This window comes from Sceloporus occidentalis, unplaced genomic scaffold (assembly GCF_023333645.1).
Source record: "Sceloporus occidentalis isolate IW3139 unplaced genomic scaffold, rSceOcc1.0.p SCAF_47, whole genome shotgun sequence".
In the NCBI taxonomy this organism is placed as follows: domain Eukaryota; kingdom Metazoa; phylum Chordata; class Lepidosauria; order Squamata; family Phrynosomatidae; genus Sceloporus; species Sceloporus occidentalis.
In genome coordinates this window covers 1,920,456-1,938,641 of record NW_028317027.1, presented here as the reverse complement: position 1 = coordinate 1,938,641, position 18,186 = coordinate 1,920,456, and the positions used below count along the sequence as shown (strand labels likewise).

The 18,186-nt window shown below is 37.4% G+C and overlaps 1 protein-coding gene across 1 annotated transcript; it reads left to right on the top strand.

The window, feature by feature from the left end:
• The first annotated feature begins 2,028 nt into the window (after positions 1-2,028).
• CNGA3 (cyclic nucleotide gated channel subunit alpha 3) lies at positions 2,029-15,753 on the top strand. Its single transcript, XM_089490857.1, has 7 exons — positions 2,029-2,132; positions 5,851-5,967; positions 7,128-7,307; positions 8,744-8,794; positions 12,566-12,673; positions 12,772-12,878; positions 14,333-15,753. The coding sequence occupies exons 1-7, from the start codon at positions 2,029-2,031 to the stop codon at positions 15,751-15,753; spliced, it is 2,088 nt and encodes a 695-aa protein (XP_089346983.1).
• Positions 15,754-18,186: the final 2,433 nt, after the last annotated feature.

Here is an 18,186-nt window from a genome sequence, read left to right as displayed (position 1 = left end):
TAACACAGACACACATACTAACACTTACAGTATTGGGTCAAGGACACACCAGTAGACTTTGCAGCTTATAAAAGTGGTTTATTGTTTTTTCACAATCTGACATTAGTGTCAAGGCCCAACATCTACAGTATGTTGTGGAAATGTAATGATTGGAAACATTCTTAGTACTGAGAATGTTCAATTTAGGAGACCTCACATGACACCAAGGGCCAGTGCCAGGTGGCATATATTTGGCATGCACATAAATTAACATGAACTAAGCTTTATTAGAAGGAGTTCTGTATAACTACCACAAAAGAAATAAAAACACTTAGCCATGTTCATTATAAAATATTTTTATAGGCACACGGTGAAAAACTCCGCCTGTAAGCCTTTGGGTATTAATGCCATGCAAAGAGATGACATTAGAAATAGAATCCTCTTAAATCCAATGTATTTATAAGATCACAAAGGGGGTTATTTATAAAAAGTGATATTAGTATGTATAAGTGTGAAAAGTGGCCTTATCGCCATATAATTAAGACTACTGTATAGGTGAAGTGTTACAAACTTTGCATAAAAATCATTTTTTTTTGGCATAATTGCTAAATGATCTTACTCCTGTAGTAAGGGCCTCTCTTAGACTTATTTCAAATTACCGGTATAGTCATATTGCAATTAAAATCATATTAATAAAAAATACATTAAAATAGAATCTAATCCTTCTGTTATTTTTCATTAGAATAAATGTATAGATATTTTACCCCAAAATAAAATATATATATATATTTGTTTTAAATAAAACATTTTAACAGCTTGTATTCTCCCCCTGTGGTTAGAAGGTGCTGCTTGTTTCATGAGGTCTCTTGGGTGGGATTACAAGAAGGTCATCTTCTGCCATGCCTTGTTATCCCTTTTAAGCACCAATTATATTACCTACTGGGTTCAGACTTAGATGTTGTTTGTCTCTCTCAGCAGATGTCCCATGCAATTAGCTTGATGTATTCTGTACTCAGACAAAAACACATCAAACAGTCTTTCCTGTCATCCTGTAAATGGTATTCAAATGCAGTGTATGCATGTAGAAGGCATTGTCCCATTACACTTTCGGTCTTTAAAGTGCAATTTTTTAAAATTATTTTATTTTTAGGGATTGGTGAAGCATACAACATTTCATTCATTAATGTATTTGTTCCATTAAGGGGATGTGCTCCCAATGCTTTTTTTCCCTAGCATCAAGCTTCTAAGGTTCAAATGCTAATTGAGTCCTACTTATGCTAATGAAGTCCTTTCTTCTATTGACTTTCATGAGTCAGAGGATTTCTCTGTGTAGTCTGTCTCTAATAGGTGTTGCCAAAAGAACAGATTTAAACAGACACATGGACATTGCATTTCATTTTAAAACTATTTATTAATATTAAAAATAAAACCATGGGGAGCCACCCCCCTTCGATGACAGTCCAGACCTGAAATGTCAAGCTGCAATTCTGCACTTTGCAATTCTGAAAACTTTCAGGGGCTTTCCAGATGTTGTCCCCCTTGCTCGCTGTGGTTAGAGCTATAACAAGCTAAACCTCAATGACAAGACTCAGGGCATGCTGAAACGTAATGTCTGTGGTTCAGGGTTGTCTTGTGCTGAGGCATACTGTTTAGCATTCTAGGTATGGGAAGTGCCATTCTATGCCGGAAACAGAATTAATGGCAAAAACAAGTCAAATATATTTTAGATGCTCCAATGTATGGTCTACCCATAAGCCAAGTAATGAAGCTTCGCCTCATCTCCTAACTACAGACACTCTTTGTACTTATCCACTATGGACGTAGACTGTAGACAATTAAACAGAAAGGTGAAGGTGTTATTTTGCCCTTGTATCTGCTGATGTATCGGCCTATTTGGATTCTATTCCTGCAGCTACATTTCCAAGCAAATTTGGTACGGAACTCTATAAAACAATATTATATTTTATTTGTAATAATGTCTTCATTGATCTCCTTAATGTTACCTAGAAATCTGTCTGCACTGTGGAAACCATTGGACTGTAAATGAAGATGGCGGCAGTAGTGCATACGCAGAAATCCTACCCTATGCTGCAGAGACTGTCTGTCAGGACCATTGATGAAGATATAGAAGGAATTGAAAATGGATCAAGCAGGTAATGGCAAACTGTATGCACCCATTGAATTATACATAATGCAGGGCAATGCCAGCCCTTCTTGCAGGAGAATCCTGCTAGTGTTGGCTTTCATTATGGATAGTGAAGTGAGGCATTTGAATCCAGCTGACTTATAGTGAATGTATCATTCTGTCTCTATTTAGCATAATAAGAAATTGTACCCAATTAGGGTTTTAGGAGATTGCTGAAAAATAGTGAGGATCTATACTTTTTCCCCTTAATTGCTGACTGTTAATTCTCAGCATGGACATTTTATCATCATTACTTATCATGACAAAGCGAGTTGGCACTTTTCCTTTCTTTCCTTCCCTTGCCTGTAACTTTAAAGCTGCTTTGCATAGGCATTATATGTCTAACATTTTTAGAGACTATCTACTAGTTGTTCAGATGCACTGTCTACCATACCCAGTTTCAACTTGTATCAGAGCGGATCCAGAGCCCGACCTCAGGAGGGGCACTCGCACTAAGACACACCCAGGCACATACATCCACACTAACACATGCATCCAGACACGGACACTAACACATACGCACACAGACACTCAGCGCTAACTCACACACACACATCCAGACACGCGTACTAACACATGCACACAGATGCAAAGCACTAACACACACCCAAACACTCACACCAACACAACTAGACATTCAACAGTAACACACCCAAACACTCTTACTAACACACACTCATAAATACATGCACATGCACACACACTAACACACATGCCCAGACACTTAAACTAACACAATCAGAGACACACACTAACACACCCAAACATGCTAACATTCCCAAACATACCTAGGCACTTTTACTAACATACCCAAACACACACACGCTGTCCCGCATGGGTCACGCAATGTGACGTTCTGTTAACCGGCTCAACCCTGCCTCCTCCTGGAAGTTATTGAAATGAAAAGGTTAGTCCTGGTGTTGGAACTTACCTTTGTATACTGACATCTACTTTGGGGGGAGGCCAACTGCCCCCCCTGGATCTGCCGATGCTCAGTATATTATAATTTATGTCAGCTTTATTTCCAATCCTTTTAAAGTGCATGCAGCTCTTATAGTCTTAGTTAGAGTGGAAGGGGAATAAATGAGGACAAAACAATTATTTGTATTCTAGAAATGCCACAGGTTTCATCTCTATAATATAAAAATTGCCCCTCAGCTTTAAACTTAATATCCGAAAAGGGATGTGCAGTTTAAAAAAAATAAAAACAAAAAAATGTTGTACTAAATGCTGCAAAGATGATAGGACCCTTTTAATATTCTTAAAGAAAGATAACCAACAGGCCAGGAAATTAATGTTAGCTTTGCTTTATAATCTATGTGGTTTTCTGGCTTTCAATTTTGATTATTGCAAAACCAATTTATTTTTAATGAACTGCACAATCTCTTGCTAGAATGACTTAAAAAGAGGTAGCTTGCCAGATCTATATGAACTACACAATCTCTTGCTAGAATTAATCGACAAGAGGTAGCTTGCCAGATCTATTCTGAATTAAATTTTGTAAGTAATATATCAGGACAATCATATTTAACTTAACATATAACCAGTTGGATTGACAACATGATATTGTAGGGTTTTCTATAGTTCCATAACTACCTCACCTGACTATATTCATCCAAGACCCCAGACGGGCTGCCATTCATCCAAGACCCAGAGGGGGCAGGAGACAGTTGTCCAAATTCTTCAAACTGGTCCGGTCCAACTTGCATCTCCCAGTCCAGTTCCAAAAACTGTGGTCACAAAATAACTTTTTTGCAAATAAATGACCTAGCTCATGATGTGTTCTTTTATAAAATTCATATAAAAATGTTCCGTAGATAAATTACCGTATGTATGCACTTCATTGTTGCAGGTAGGCAATGTGGCACAGTTGCCAGCTGTACTGAAATGGTTAGGACAATCCCCAGAGCAGTAGTCATGTTTACTGGCCAGTTGCCCCATGTTTACTGGCCTTTCTGGGCTGCAAATGTTCCTATAGAATGACTAGTGGACCAGGTTCTTGAGCTTAAATCTTTACTTGGTATCCTATTTATTACAGATGGAAACTAGTCCCTGGGTCCTCCCAATTACTATTGACTGGAATGCTATTACAAGTAACATACATTCCTGGAAAAGAACTCTGTATGCCACCACATGTTTCCAGGAGCTAGTGTTTATATTCTTTTCAAAATAGCCATATTAACATATTTACAGTTTTTTTCCAATAATCAAAAACATATTTCTAGTTTAGGACATAAAATTGTTTGAAGACCTTCATTGTTTTTTCTTCAGAGCTAATCTCTGTTCTCAGATGTTCTCCATTTGTCAATTCCTTGAGCGGAAGTTCATAGCTAATCCATGTCACAGCAATATGTTATGTCCCTGGATGGTCCAGAATTTTCTGAAGGGGAAATTCACATTTTGGGTTATAATTAGATACATTTAATACATAATTTTTCTTTTAATGCAAATATTAACATAATGGCCTGTTGTTTTCTGTTGTTCTGTACGGAGCTTTTGTTTGTAGAACATATTAAAGTATTGACTTTTCCTTGAGACAAATAGTTATAATAATTATTTTTTTGTAAAAACTGTACTGTTGTAAACAATCTCTAGTGCTAGACACATGTGCATAATCTGCTAACAAATTGCAGGTAGAGTTGAATGGGCTCCTTAAAACGTTCTACTCTTGCAGACAGTGGCATTCCAACACAATATTTATCGGAGGATCATGGGAAATGAAGTTGCATGAAATGCGCTGGCTATGCCAAATCTGAACACTTTAAAATGAAAGTTCTGAGTTGGTGGTCTATTTTCAACCTCACTAACTCTGTAACTATTAATCATTAAATATCATATATTCATGACTCTGTTCAAGTGAGGTTTTATCTCCAATGTGGATCATCCCCTTTGCCCTTACGCATATTGTTCCTTTAGATTGTAAGCTCACGCCAGGAACTTTGTGTAAAAGTACCATAAAAGTACGGACAGAGCTCTCAACTCCACGTGTATCTGTATGTATTTGTTAACTGCCCCATTTAACGTGTACAGTGCTGCATCATTTGTTGGCACTTAACAAATAAAAGATAATAATAATAATGTATCTACACATTGCTAATACATACATGTGTTCATAATGTATATGACTAGACGTAATTGGGGGTTATTAATGATGTAGTTCTTCACGTTTTGGGTGGTTTACGGACCAAACCACGTTTTTCTTCTACAATGGACACAAGGACACAGCAGAGATTGCAATCATGGAAGGGGAAAATGTGTGAAAGTTAATTTATTTTTTAATCTGAGACGAAGGGAGGATGCAAGAGTTTATAATACTCTACAGTGATAACCTTACTGTGTTAAGTGCTGGTTGCTATTATCACCTGTCTAGCTCTTAGTTCCCTTCTGTGTCCACCTGCATAAGACTGCCACCTACAGGGCTACAAACTACACAGCTAACCTAGTATACTATATATAACGTGTACTGTATGTATGTATTTATGTATGGTTTTTTTTGTTACTCTTTCATCATATGTAACACCAATATGAATTAAGCTAAAAATGTCTATTAAAAGAATTTTTCTGGCCCTGCAGTATTAATTTTTTTTTTGAATAACCAATATATTTATCTAGTTGTGATGATAGGTTCTGTTTAATTCAGACACGTATGGAACCATATAAATAAAGATGCTTTGGTGCCGTTTCAGAGCCCACTCACTGTGTGAGGACACATCCTCTGAGCTGCAGCGTGTGATTTCTTTGGATCCTAGAGGCCTAACAGATTCCCGCAGGAGTTCATTTACTGGAAGGGGAGCAATGGTCAGGTAAAATATATACTTCATTCTGTGTTGAGTGGTTGTCTAAAAATGTGTGTTAACAGTTTGACGAAAACCAGATAAGGATCATCAGACATAATTATGTAACTTAGACAAGGGTCTTGGAAGCTGGAACTCTAGAAAGGTCAATGCAAAAAGCACTGAGAGCGCCTGCATAAAGCTAGAGAGAGAAACTTAGCCAACCCAAATACAGCTTAAGTCGTCCTGCACATTTATCTAGATGTGCTTTCTCGAAGGATGAATTGATTTGTCTCGTGCCTTGCTAAATCTGGCTTATGTGCCTCCCCAAAAACTTCTAGACACTTGTGGACATCTCCAGTTTCATGACTTGCTTGATGTCTTCCTTGAGCATCAGGGGAAGTGTTTTCAGCTAGTCATGGAAAGGAATAACATGCATGAAACATTTGCCATAGCTACTAGTAGAGCAATTCACAAATAAAGTAAAAATGTATTAAAAATAATAATAGGTGCTTCTGGGTATTTTTCAAATTTTTAAGATGGTAAGAAGATCAAAAAGACTGGGGGCCAACAAACAATTCTGTCTTGAGTTTGAGTAGGATTACTTGAATCACTGATTGACTTTGAACATTGCTATGCCTACATAACACTTTTAACTTGGTTTGTTAAGCTGGCAGTTAGAAGCTTTTTCACCCCTCGAATCACCTTCTTTACATGGACAGTTAAATTGTAACGCTGCAGTGATAAGTTACATTATGTTCCATGATGATTATTGTAGACAACTCCACAAGAGATCAAAAGCATCAAATATTAGACTTGGGCGCCAGCACAAAGTTTGTGTTCGTCTTCTGTTTGGACAAAATTTGTCCAACATTTTCGTTTTTGGAAATCCCATTCGTCCCTCTGTGTTGCCATGGAAACAAGAAATAAATGCGTAGAAGAAGCTGCTTTAAAATGACAGGATTCTCCTCCTTTTTAAAATGGGGGCCGCGGCGACTAATGAATGAATGAAAGAAGATTTTCGTATTGCACACATACGTTTTTCGTTTCTTTCGTCGAATGTTGCATTCGTTTGTTCGGTATTCAGACGAATGGTCGGAGCAGTAAAATTCAGCAAGAAAAAAGAATGTGCAAGTCTATTAAATATTAGCACTGCAAATGTGTTTGTTTTATTGTTCTGTTTCGTCCAGGTTGTCAAGATTTCTTATTACAATGCGCAGCTGGGCCATGAGGCACATTACTCAGGAGGACCAGAGGCCAGACTCTTTTCTGGAACGTTTCAGAGGACCAGAGCTCAAAGAGATGTCCAGCAGGAACAGTAACGCTCAGTCACTCCCGGAAAACCAGGAAAGACTGGAGAAAGCCTATAGGTATCTTGAATTAAATGAGTTTGTTTTATCAAATATATTGAAATTGTGCTTGCGGTACATGATGACCAGTTTGATTTGCTCATGTTTTAATGTGTTGCCATTTTTGCAATTTAATTAAATATGGTACATTCAGTATGATTGTTGATAATAGGAAGGGCTGGTAACATTTTGCCTCGGGTGCAATTCTGTCCAAGCTGTCTGAAAGAGAAGGAGCCTCATCTCATCCAAATCACCACATAACAAGAAGAGAATACATAAAACCGCATAGAGGGTGCACAGAAAGTATTCAATCAATGAGAAAAGTATTCCAACAGCCCTTATTACTCTAAACCCATGTGGCTGTACGTGGAATGGCAAGTAATATATATATATATATATATAAAAAAAAGATATAGAATGTAACGCACTCACTTGACTGGAAGAAGGTGCAATATGCCTGGGTGCTAAGAATCCAAAAAGTATATACAGCAAATAAAGTTGATGCACTCAGTGGGTCTTCTTTTTATAAAATGTATTGACTTGGTGAAGGTCCTTCACCAAGTCAATACATTTTATAAAAAGAAGACCCGCTGAGTGCATCAACTTTATTTGCTGTATATATATATATATATATATATATATATATATATATATATGTTGCTCAAGATTATACCACTAACCCAAAATGTCAGTAGAACCAGTACACGCAAAATACGTGTAGTACCTCCTATAATTTTTTGACTTGGCCTTCCCATGTTGCTGCTTGAGATTCTGACCTTAACACTGATTTCTATATAACCGTTAGCATAGACTAAAATACTATCCCCCTTCTGTGGTCTTAGTTTAGGGGCTCTCTTCCTTATGATCATGTATGTGCTTTAACACACAAATAACCAACAGGTGGCTCTCTAGCATTCAACATGTTCCACTGACTTGTCAATGCATCTAGAGACTTCTCTTTGGTAGTGGCATCTTTGTGGGCTTCTGTATGTACAAAACAGAAGAAATTATGGTATTAGCTTGTGAAGCCTGGCTTGATTTATGTGCAGCCCACCATCCATTAACAATCTATATCTTACGTTACTCATATTTCCCAATTTCCAGCCTTTTCTACGTTCAACCATAATTAAGCTTTTTTACCTAGGATTTCACAATTTCCAGTTTACCATCTGCAGAAATGTCCTTGTTTGTGTCTTTCACGTCTCTCTGTTGTGTTTGTTAAACTAAAATATTGCAAATTGGAAAAACAACTGCTGTTGGACTAGCAAAGTAAACATGGCTTGCCCTTAATAATGCTGTGAGCACATACAATTTGCCACCCCTAATTTGTATGTACTTGGGAATATATACACACAATATCTGATATGAATGGTACTTTTGTTCAGCTTTACCAGGTATTTGTTAGCGTTGTTGGTGGCGCTGCGGTTTCATTTTGTACTTTTCGTTTAACTCCCTAGTCATTGCATTCTTGCCAACTTCAATGTAAACAACAGCAACAACACGGAAGAGTAAGTGTGTGTTCATTTACACCTACAAGAAAACACGATCCTTATGAATCCCAATATCCTTATTGTCATGCTGGTCAATGATGCGTGGTCAGTTTTAAATTATCGCTAGCTTAGAATGTCAAATTAATTCTTAGAAGTAGAAAAATCTTTCCCTTACTTGTTGTAGACTAGCTAGATGTTCCAACGTTCCTACTCTTCTGCTGTATTGAACTTTAAGAATTGTGACCATTATAAGACCTAACCTTTTGAAAAATGGCGGTGAGATGGATACTGAAAAGCACTTCTCATGTACTTACATGGTGAATGCTGGAAAATAAAAAAACATGTGGACTTTAAGAATAACACCAGTGCATGTCTGGGTGGCAAAATTCATCCATCTCCAAAAATAGGTGGAAAGTAGCAGTGGTTTCCATCAGCATATATGTTGTGTTGTCAAAACCCATATGTCATATCAAGGAAACGGCCTGTTTTCACCAGCATTAGCCCTCGTCGGTACTCCTATTGGAGTTTTCAGGAGCAGGTGAAAAAGCCAGCTGTAACTCTCACAGGAGCATTTTTGGCCAGCTGTAAAACAGCTCTAAACCCAACACTTCAGGCCAACGAGAAGCATTTTTTCTTTAGTGTGTATGGCATGGCTAGGGAGCAAGTCTCTACACGAGGTTTAACATAACTTCGTGACTAACTGATAGATACGTGTGCAATTAAGTAAGAGATTTAGAAGACGACTCATTCAAATTGTTTATGCCAGCTAATTTATAGGCACGTTTTTTCTACTCGTGTCACTGTAGGACACTGTGATACACTAATAACCACCCAAAATTCTGAGCTGCTCCCTAGAATAAAAGTTTGTAAGTTTATGGTAAGGAGAAGGTAGGAGACTCCAGAACAGAACATTGTTTTGGTGATATTGCACAATCCTGAGTTTCCTCTGGAAACGTAACACATCTCTTACTTAACAAATCTCTCCAAAATGATCACCCTGATTTCCATCAAAAAAAGCAAATGCTAGCAGTTCTTCTTAAAGTTGTGATGGTGACAGCTCTCTTTTAGATCCAAAACAAACTGTTGATTTTATGTTATAGATTTCTTACCTTGGTTAATATTCCATCTACAGAAACATTATAGAAAAAAAAGCACCCCTGGGCTTACTCCACATCTCAGATCTGTAACCTTATCTTAAAACTGCTAGGTTATTTTTGAGGCCAGTAATGGAGGTTTAGCCTGGGACCAAAATAATCTGCCCCACGTTGGTTAAAAGGAAATGATTGTGTATATGTATTTAGTGATCGCATAGCATTCTCAGGGCAGTGCCCCCTCCTAATGTGACACGAAGCTCTATCGCTGCTTCAGTGCATCGGTTTGCAGCGGTTAATCCAGTTTTCACTAGGAATTGCTAACAATAAAGCCTGTCTCAGATGACTTGAGAGTGGACTTGATCTTGCAAAGTGCATCTTTGAGCTGCTAATATGTGCTCGCCGTCACAAGAGATGCAATGAAGCATGGCTCCGGTTTCTGCAGAGGGAAGATGGAGAATCAAGGAGCCACACAGGGTTTCAGCCTCAGAGATACACAACAGGGGTGAGTGTTTACTTCTAAACACTTCATTCGTACCACAGGCCCTTTTCAATTAGGGTATTAGGGCATCATAATAATACCCCCCCTCCCCCACCTAGCCTGATATGCATTTGTCCTTATCTTTAAAATATGAGAAAACTGCTTTTTTCTTCTTTCCTCTATAGCCAACATTTTTTTCAGGTTTCATTGGGAACATCTACATTCCTAATGGTGTAACATTAATATTATATTATAAGAAGCCTTATTGTGGGAGAAGATGTTAAAACAAATAAATTCAAATTGAGAAATTTGGGGCAAATAAGGTATCTTTCAAAATAATGGTGGTCACATATTCTGTTCTACTGCAGGCAACAATGCCAAGAGGTAGCTCTCTTTCAACTGATGCTGGACCGCAGATCTCATGATGCTTAGCAAACCTGTGCTCAAGCAAAGGGGATATTGAAGGCTGTAGTACATAACAGCTTGGTATTTCCGTTCTTGATCCCTTTGTTTTAGAGAAAAAATTCATAGTTTAGTGCCATTTTCTCCTCTAGCGCTCCTTCCTATAAAGCACTTTCCCCACCCTCTGTTAATAAGAACTTGCATTATACTGAGCAGCGCTCCAAATGAAAAGAAACCTATGAATGACAACAAGGAACAGGCGAACAACAAAGATACAAACAAAGATGATAAAAAAGAAAATGAGTAAGTACTCAAACATATTTATGGGCACTCTACATATTACATATATAATTATTTCTTTACATATTGATAAGATGCTCTGCAATTGGTCTTTGATGGTTGCTACATTGTTCAGCATTTTTCTTCTTGGTAAGTTGTGTTTGTCTTGCCAACTCTGCTAACTGAATGGCTTTTTTGAATAAACAATAAAAAATGCATAATATGTAAGAGGTAAAAATGATAATTTATTATATTGTTCCTTACAGCAAGATTCCAACAAAAGTAGGAGCATCCTTTCTAAGCTACACATATTGTATGTGGCAGGTTTAGGGCCAATAAATTATCGTATAGGTGTGGGTCCGTAATTGGTTTGTACCTTCCAAAGTGGATGTTGTTCAGGCCAGTGTAATTGACCTGTAGTTTTGTTCTTTAATGTTTCTTGTGGAGTAATAACACAGCTGAACTGAGCAACACAAAATTAAGTGTATTGTTTAGCAGGGAATGCAGGTGAGAGTTGTGTATTCCAACACCTGTGATCTTATTCCAGTGCGTACTTGGGAACTTGTGGCTCTTCTGAAGGATTAGCTTTGGGAGGGACAGGGCCATCCATGTACAAGGGTGGAGCTTGCCATGCAAAGGGAAATGGTTAGCTGTGCGATGAACAGGGCTGACTGCTGATAAGGGCGGGGCTAGCCCTTCGTAACATTAAATGGGTTGGGAGTGGGAGGGGAATCGGGCGGGTAGTGGGTGTGGTTAAACACTACACCAGAGAAAGAGAAGAGTGACCCAGGCACCTGGGAAAACAGTGCTACAGCTAGAGACTCTGGGTCAAACCCAGAAAGTTCTCAGATATGAGCCAATGGCAGCTGCATTATAATTTTAATTCATACAACATGCCTTTCTACATAGTAGATATTGCAGAAATGCTCACCTCAATTGTGAACATTTGTGAACAGCTGTGAACCATTATATCCATTTATTTGCTTCTGAAATGTTATTTTTTTCTCTAGTGTTTGATTCCTTCTAGTGGTACGGTTTGTAATTGATATACATGTTTGATGTTTAAGGAGTTAATTAAAACAAAACTGCATTACTTCCCATACTACTCTTTGCTCCCTGCTGCCTGAATTCTCTTGATGATGGCCATATGTGTTGCTGTCAGGTTTAATGATCAGATCTGAAAAGTCCAACTGGTGGATTTCTAAATCACAAATTAAATCTTTAATTCAAAACATTTCTAGCTTCTGAAAAATATAGTTTTGTATTAGGACTAGTGTCTATAACAGTTTGGTTACCATCATTAGTAAATCACTACATAGAAAGCCTGAAATGTGTCTCAGTGTTAGGTCATTAGACCAACATTCACAGGTTGGTCTAATGACCAAATTAGTTAAAATATTTTTCATGGAATGCTGAAGGATGGATGAAATTATAACTTTGAAGCCCCTTCTGCCACACAAGTTAAAAATATATTTTAAATATATTGTGCATGCGAATCATATAAGAAGTAATAACCTATGTGCTTTCTGTTCCTAGAAAGAAAAAAGAAATGTTTGTAGTTGATCCAGCAAGTAATTTCTATTACCGATGGCTGTCAATCATATCTGTTCCTGTGCTATATAATTGGTGTTTACTGGTGTGTAGGTAGGTTTTGTATTTTAGACTGTATTGTATTTTCCACATATTTATTAAATATGTATATTAAATGTATGAAAAGACACTAATTCTTCCATTATTCTTAGAGCTTGTTTTGATGAGCTCCAGAAAAGCCATACAACACTGTGGTTGGTTCTGGATTACACCGCAGACCTCATCTACATCCTTGATACAATAGTGCGATTCAGAACAGGTGAGTTATTCCCAGCTCCAGAAGTGTACGGGTAATGCGCAAAAGCTCTTATTATCATAAATCAAAATCATATCTTGGTGCCGTCTTCTGCTTCCTTTAAAGGGCTTCTCCCTATGACACATTAAGTCTGTGGCCCTTAACCCCTTCACGACAAAGCCCGCACATGTACGGGCTCCCAATGCATTATCATTAATGGGTTTAAGGACAACTCGTTTTACTCAAGGCGTTAATATTTGCATAATTATTCACTTCGAACACGCTGACCATGTGCTTAGACTGCACAAAGCTTTCATGGGAGTGGCAGGACCAACCTCCCTCTGACTGCTAGTCTGTTTGCAGCGTGTAATTACTTCCGTACATACGATTGGGGGGCTCTGCCTCTATGTTATTATCCAATAGTGTCGGTCTGCAACGGGGTGCAGCCTACAACGCATTCTGATCTCCTGTTGTTAACAACACCAATGAGACACGGACATATGATCTGCTCCGAAAATAAACCATGTACTACCATCGTATTGTATCCATCAATTTCTATTATAAATACCAATAAACTTTATATAACTAATACTAACTAGAAATGTATCCATGTAGTATACAAATACAAACTTCTTAAAATATCCATAATATATTAAGTAATCATATATTGCGAAATATAATATACAGATGGATCAACATGAATGTAAATATATCAATACCATAAATATGAATATTAAGATGGATCAGCATAAAAAAATAGATGAAATAGGAATATATCTTAAATATATATATATATATATATATATATATATATATATAAAGGAAAAAATTATTATATATTATCTTGTACTTTTATATTTTCTAGTGTAACTATCATGCATGATCTAGCAATATGGATTACATTATTTAAATGCCAGAATGTCCAATTCGGTATTTAAACTTATAAATCCATTCTTTTTTTCTGGATAGGGCTTGTCCTATATCTCCCTATGTCCAGTGAGTTGTTACAATATTAATTCAATATCAATGTATGTGATAGAGCAGCAATCTTTCTTTCAAAAGCTGCAGTCAGGCATAATTATGCGGGAGGGGAAACTATTGATCCGTAGGGTATTGTTTACAGCTTGCAAGAAGTGTTACCCCAAAATGTATTCTCCAATCATTACTTGACAATGGAGATTATATATAAAGTAACAGGGTTGCTTGTTGCGCTATTACTGTGGTCCAACATACCGCATGTTTATATACATATGTATAACATGCGTAAAGCTTCCTCACGCTTGGCACCTGTTGACGCACATTTGTGGGTTCAATCACCATGAGTTGGACCAAAGTAGTGTGATAATATAAAACAAGAATTATCATGTCACTTATTAAGTTGTTTCACTACTTATGATCATATACTAGAAAAAATATGTTTAGTAAATGTAAGCGTAAATGCATTGAATTAATGTTTGAAAATATATTTTATTATATAGGTTTTCTTGAGCAAGGCCTGCTGGTGAAAGATGCCAAGAAGTTAAGGGTGCATTATTCAAAGACATTACAATTTAAACTTGATATGCTGTCATTGCTACCAACAGATTTGGCCTATTTTAAAGTAGGACTTAACGTGCCAGAGCTACGATTTAATCGCCTGCTGAGGTTTGCCAGAATGTTTGAGTTCTTTGATCGCACAGAGACCAGAACCAATTATCCTAACATCTTCCGTATAGGGAATCTTGTCCTCTACATTCTAATCATCATACACTGGAATGCGTGCATTTATTTTGCAATTTCAAAAGCCATTGGGTTTGGAACCGACACATGGGTATATCCCAACATCTCTCACCCAGAATATGGTCGCCTTGCACGGAAATATATTTACAGCCTTTATTGGTCAACCTTAACTCTTACTACAATTGGAGAAACCCCACCTCCAGTCAAGGATGTAGAATACCTTTTTGTTGTGTTTGACTTCCTCATTGGCGTACTGATTTTTGCAACCATTGTTGGTAATGTGGGGGCCATGATCTCAAATATGAATGCATCCAGAGCAGAGTTTCAGGCCAAGATAGATTCCATAAAGCAGTACATGCAGTTTCGTAAAGTAACCAAGGATTTAGAAGCACGAGTCATAAAATGGTTTGATTACCTCTGGACAAACAAAAAAACCATGGATGAGAAAGAGGTGCTAAAAAATTTACCAGACAAATTAAAAGCTGAAATTGCAATCAACGTTCACTTAGATACTTTAAAGAAAGTACGAATTTTTCAGGACTGTGAGGCCGGACTTCTTGTGGAACTGGTACTAAAATTGAGACCTCAGGTTTTCAGTCCTGGAGATTATATCTGTAGAAAAGGTGATATTGGACGGGAAATGTACATCATCAAAGAGGGGAAACTGGCTGTGGTGGCAGATGATGGTGTGACTCAATTTGTGGTCCTCAGCGACGGCAGTTACTTTGGTGAAATTAGCATTTTAAACATTAAAGGAAGCAAATCAGGTAATCGACGGACGGCCAACATCCGAAGTATTGGCTATTCCGATCTCTTTTGCTTATCAAAAGACGATCTGATGGAGGCTCTTACTGAGTATCCAGATGCTAAAACAGCACTTGAAGAAAAAGGACGCCAAATCCTAATGAAAGATGGTTTGATCGACGAAGAAGCGGCAAGAGCAGGTGCAGACCCAAAAGACGTAGAAGAAAAAGTAGAGAGAATGGAAACGGCCTTTGACAGTTTGCAGACCAGGTTTGCAAGATTACTGGCAGACTACAACTCAACTCAGTTAAAACTTAAACAAAGGATTACCAAGGTAGAGAAAAGAATGAAGAAATACAGGAAGGAATGTGTATCCGAAGGACCAGACAGTGCAGCAGAAACAGACAAAGCAGATGACAATGAAAATGAGAACTAGACATGTAGCCAGATTAAACACTTTAACACATATTTTATACATAAATTTACTAATATCCTGACATCTTGTTAAAACTATTTTTTTCTGGTAAAAGAGCAATATTGCTACATCCATACAGGAGAGAACCTTTTATAAGCTGAGTTTTTCCAATATATTTTTATATGCCAATGCTTTTAGAATGAACTTTTTTTTTAAGAAATAAGATAAATGTATGTGTATTTGTAAGGTCATAGAGTATTGAAGCAGCAAAAAAAAAAACAGGTGCAACCAACTACAAATCACAATTTTAGAAATGCTTTTGGAACATTTACATTTTAGTAATTGTGAGATGGAAATGCCACTTGGCCAATGCTTTGGGATGTTTTAATAAAGGATAATCCTGAGGTCACTATATGTGGTGTAAAAAACTAATGTTACGCTTATATAGGATATTATGGGGATGACCAAGTGAAAATTTTACAGACATGGTTAAACATACTTGACAAAGTTTAAATATATGTTTGTCTTTGTTGCATTCAGCCAAATCCCATCACTTGTATTTTAACACAAGTTGCTCTCTGGTGATCTGATGCATTTTATATTATTTGGAACGCACATAATTGTGGGCCCTTGAAGACTAGATATACTACAATGCATAATATTGGTTTCAGGGTCTGGTATTTTACATTGGGGGGGTCATACCTATGTTAAGAGTACTAGAGACTCAAGGCTATTGTCTCTTAAGGTTAAGGGTGGTCTCATTTCCCTTTATTTCACTGCCTGTTCTCAACCAAACAGAAACAGTTATTGAAGGATTGGAGTTAAACATGTGGTATGTACACTGTATGATTTATGAAGAGCAGTGTCTTCTTAAACCAAATGGTGCCTCAGCTAAAAGGTATACTCGGATATCCAATGCTGCCCATGACAAAACGTCCGGTGTCTGCAAATGCAGGCAGTAAATTCAAGTGAGCAGTCAAAAAGCAAAGGTAGATTTAATCATCATGCTATTCGGCATTCTTCCAATGTGGGTTCATGGATTGAAATAAACTAGTATCAATCAAGTAAACAGGTTTGATGTGACTGTGGCTGCTTTATGAAATGCATTCTGCTTATTGCATATAAATGTTTTACTTTTCATATATTCCACCCAGTACTTACAGTTGTACAGAGGCAAGATTCACAATGAGAGAAAACAACAGAAAACTAGATTAGCAGGGCCACCAAAGTCTTTTTTAAGGGTCGTTATTGTGGCTAAGCCTTAAGATTTAACATGTTATTAACTGAACACCTGACACCTGAAAAAAATTTCGACTACATTTTCTAATACAATAGTAGAAATGTTCATGAATTGATTAAAATGTTTACCTAATTCCTGAACTGTAAGAATGCAAAGGTTGCTAACAACAAGGCACATTTGTTCTACATAGCATGACATTCATTGTGTGGGAAAATGCATTGCAATGAAGAATATACGGTCAAAGTGTTCACCGAAGACATTTCCAGCCAATAATCACATGTAGCCCTTTCATAGAGGACCTACCCATTGCACCTCCCTAACAACATGAAACAGTTACTCCACAACAAATACCCGAGAAGTCTCCTTAGGATATTATACACATTTCAACAGAAATGTCAGAAAAGAAACTGAGAGAAGCAGAGAAGTCTCCCATGACCATATCCTTTAATGTCAAAGAAGAAAGTCTGCTAAAAAAGAAAATCGGGACTTTGGAGTCAATGAAGAAACAAGCAGCAGATTCGATGACCCTCGATCAAAAGGTTTTATACAATCGATTTACCTTGAGGCTTAGGAGGTCTGAGCTGGCACATGCTAGACTCATTGGGAATAAAGAACTGGTTAAATGTTTGACCAATTCTATCTTCTCAAACTTTAATACTTCGGTGAATGATGGAACTGGAGAAGAGCTTAGAAACATATTAAAAAATGGTAAACCTCTGAGGGCAGCATCCGCACCATGTAGGCCAATGTCCAAGATGAGCTACGTGTCAGACAGCGATCAAAGTTTTGGAGGAGATATCAACCGTGCAATTGGTCACAATTTTGAAAGCAAAAGATCGAATTGTAAGGATTTTACAAGCTCTAGAAAATTATACAAACTCCATCAAAGATTCTCTTCAGCTCCTGGCACAAGACAAGCTGGAGGAAAGCAAGTTCAATTTCATATTTCCCAGGACGACGGAAATGAGATGAATTTGGCTACTGCTCCGATGGGAAAAAGTCAAGCAAGCCTAAAAGAAGACAATTCCATAGATATTCTGAAACTAAACCAATCACTAGAAACTGTGCCAGCGCCCAAGTATAAAGACTTAAAGGAACTAAGGTCTGAAAGCACACGTCTCTTAAGAAAGCGGCCTAAGAGCACAACATTTTCTACACTACCTGAAAGAACCAAACTTGCAAGTCATTCCCTAAGCAAGGACGATGCGGCATTT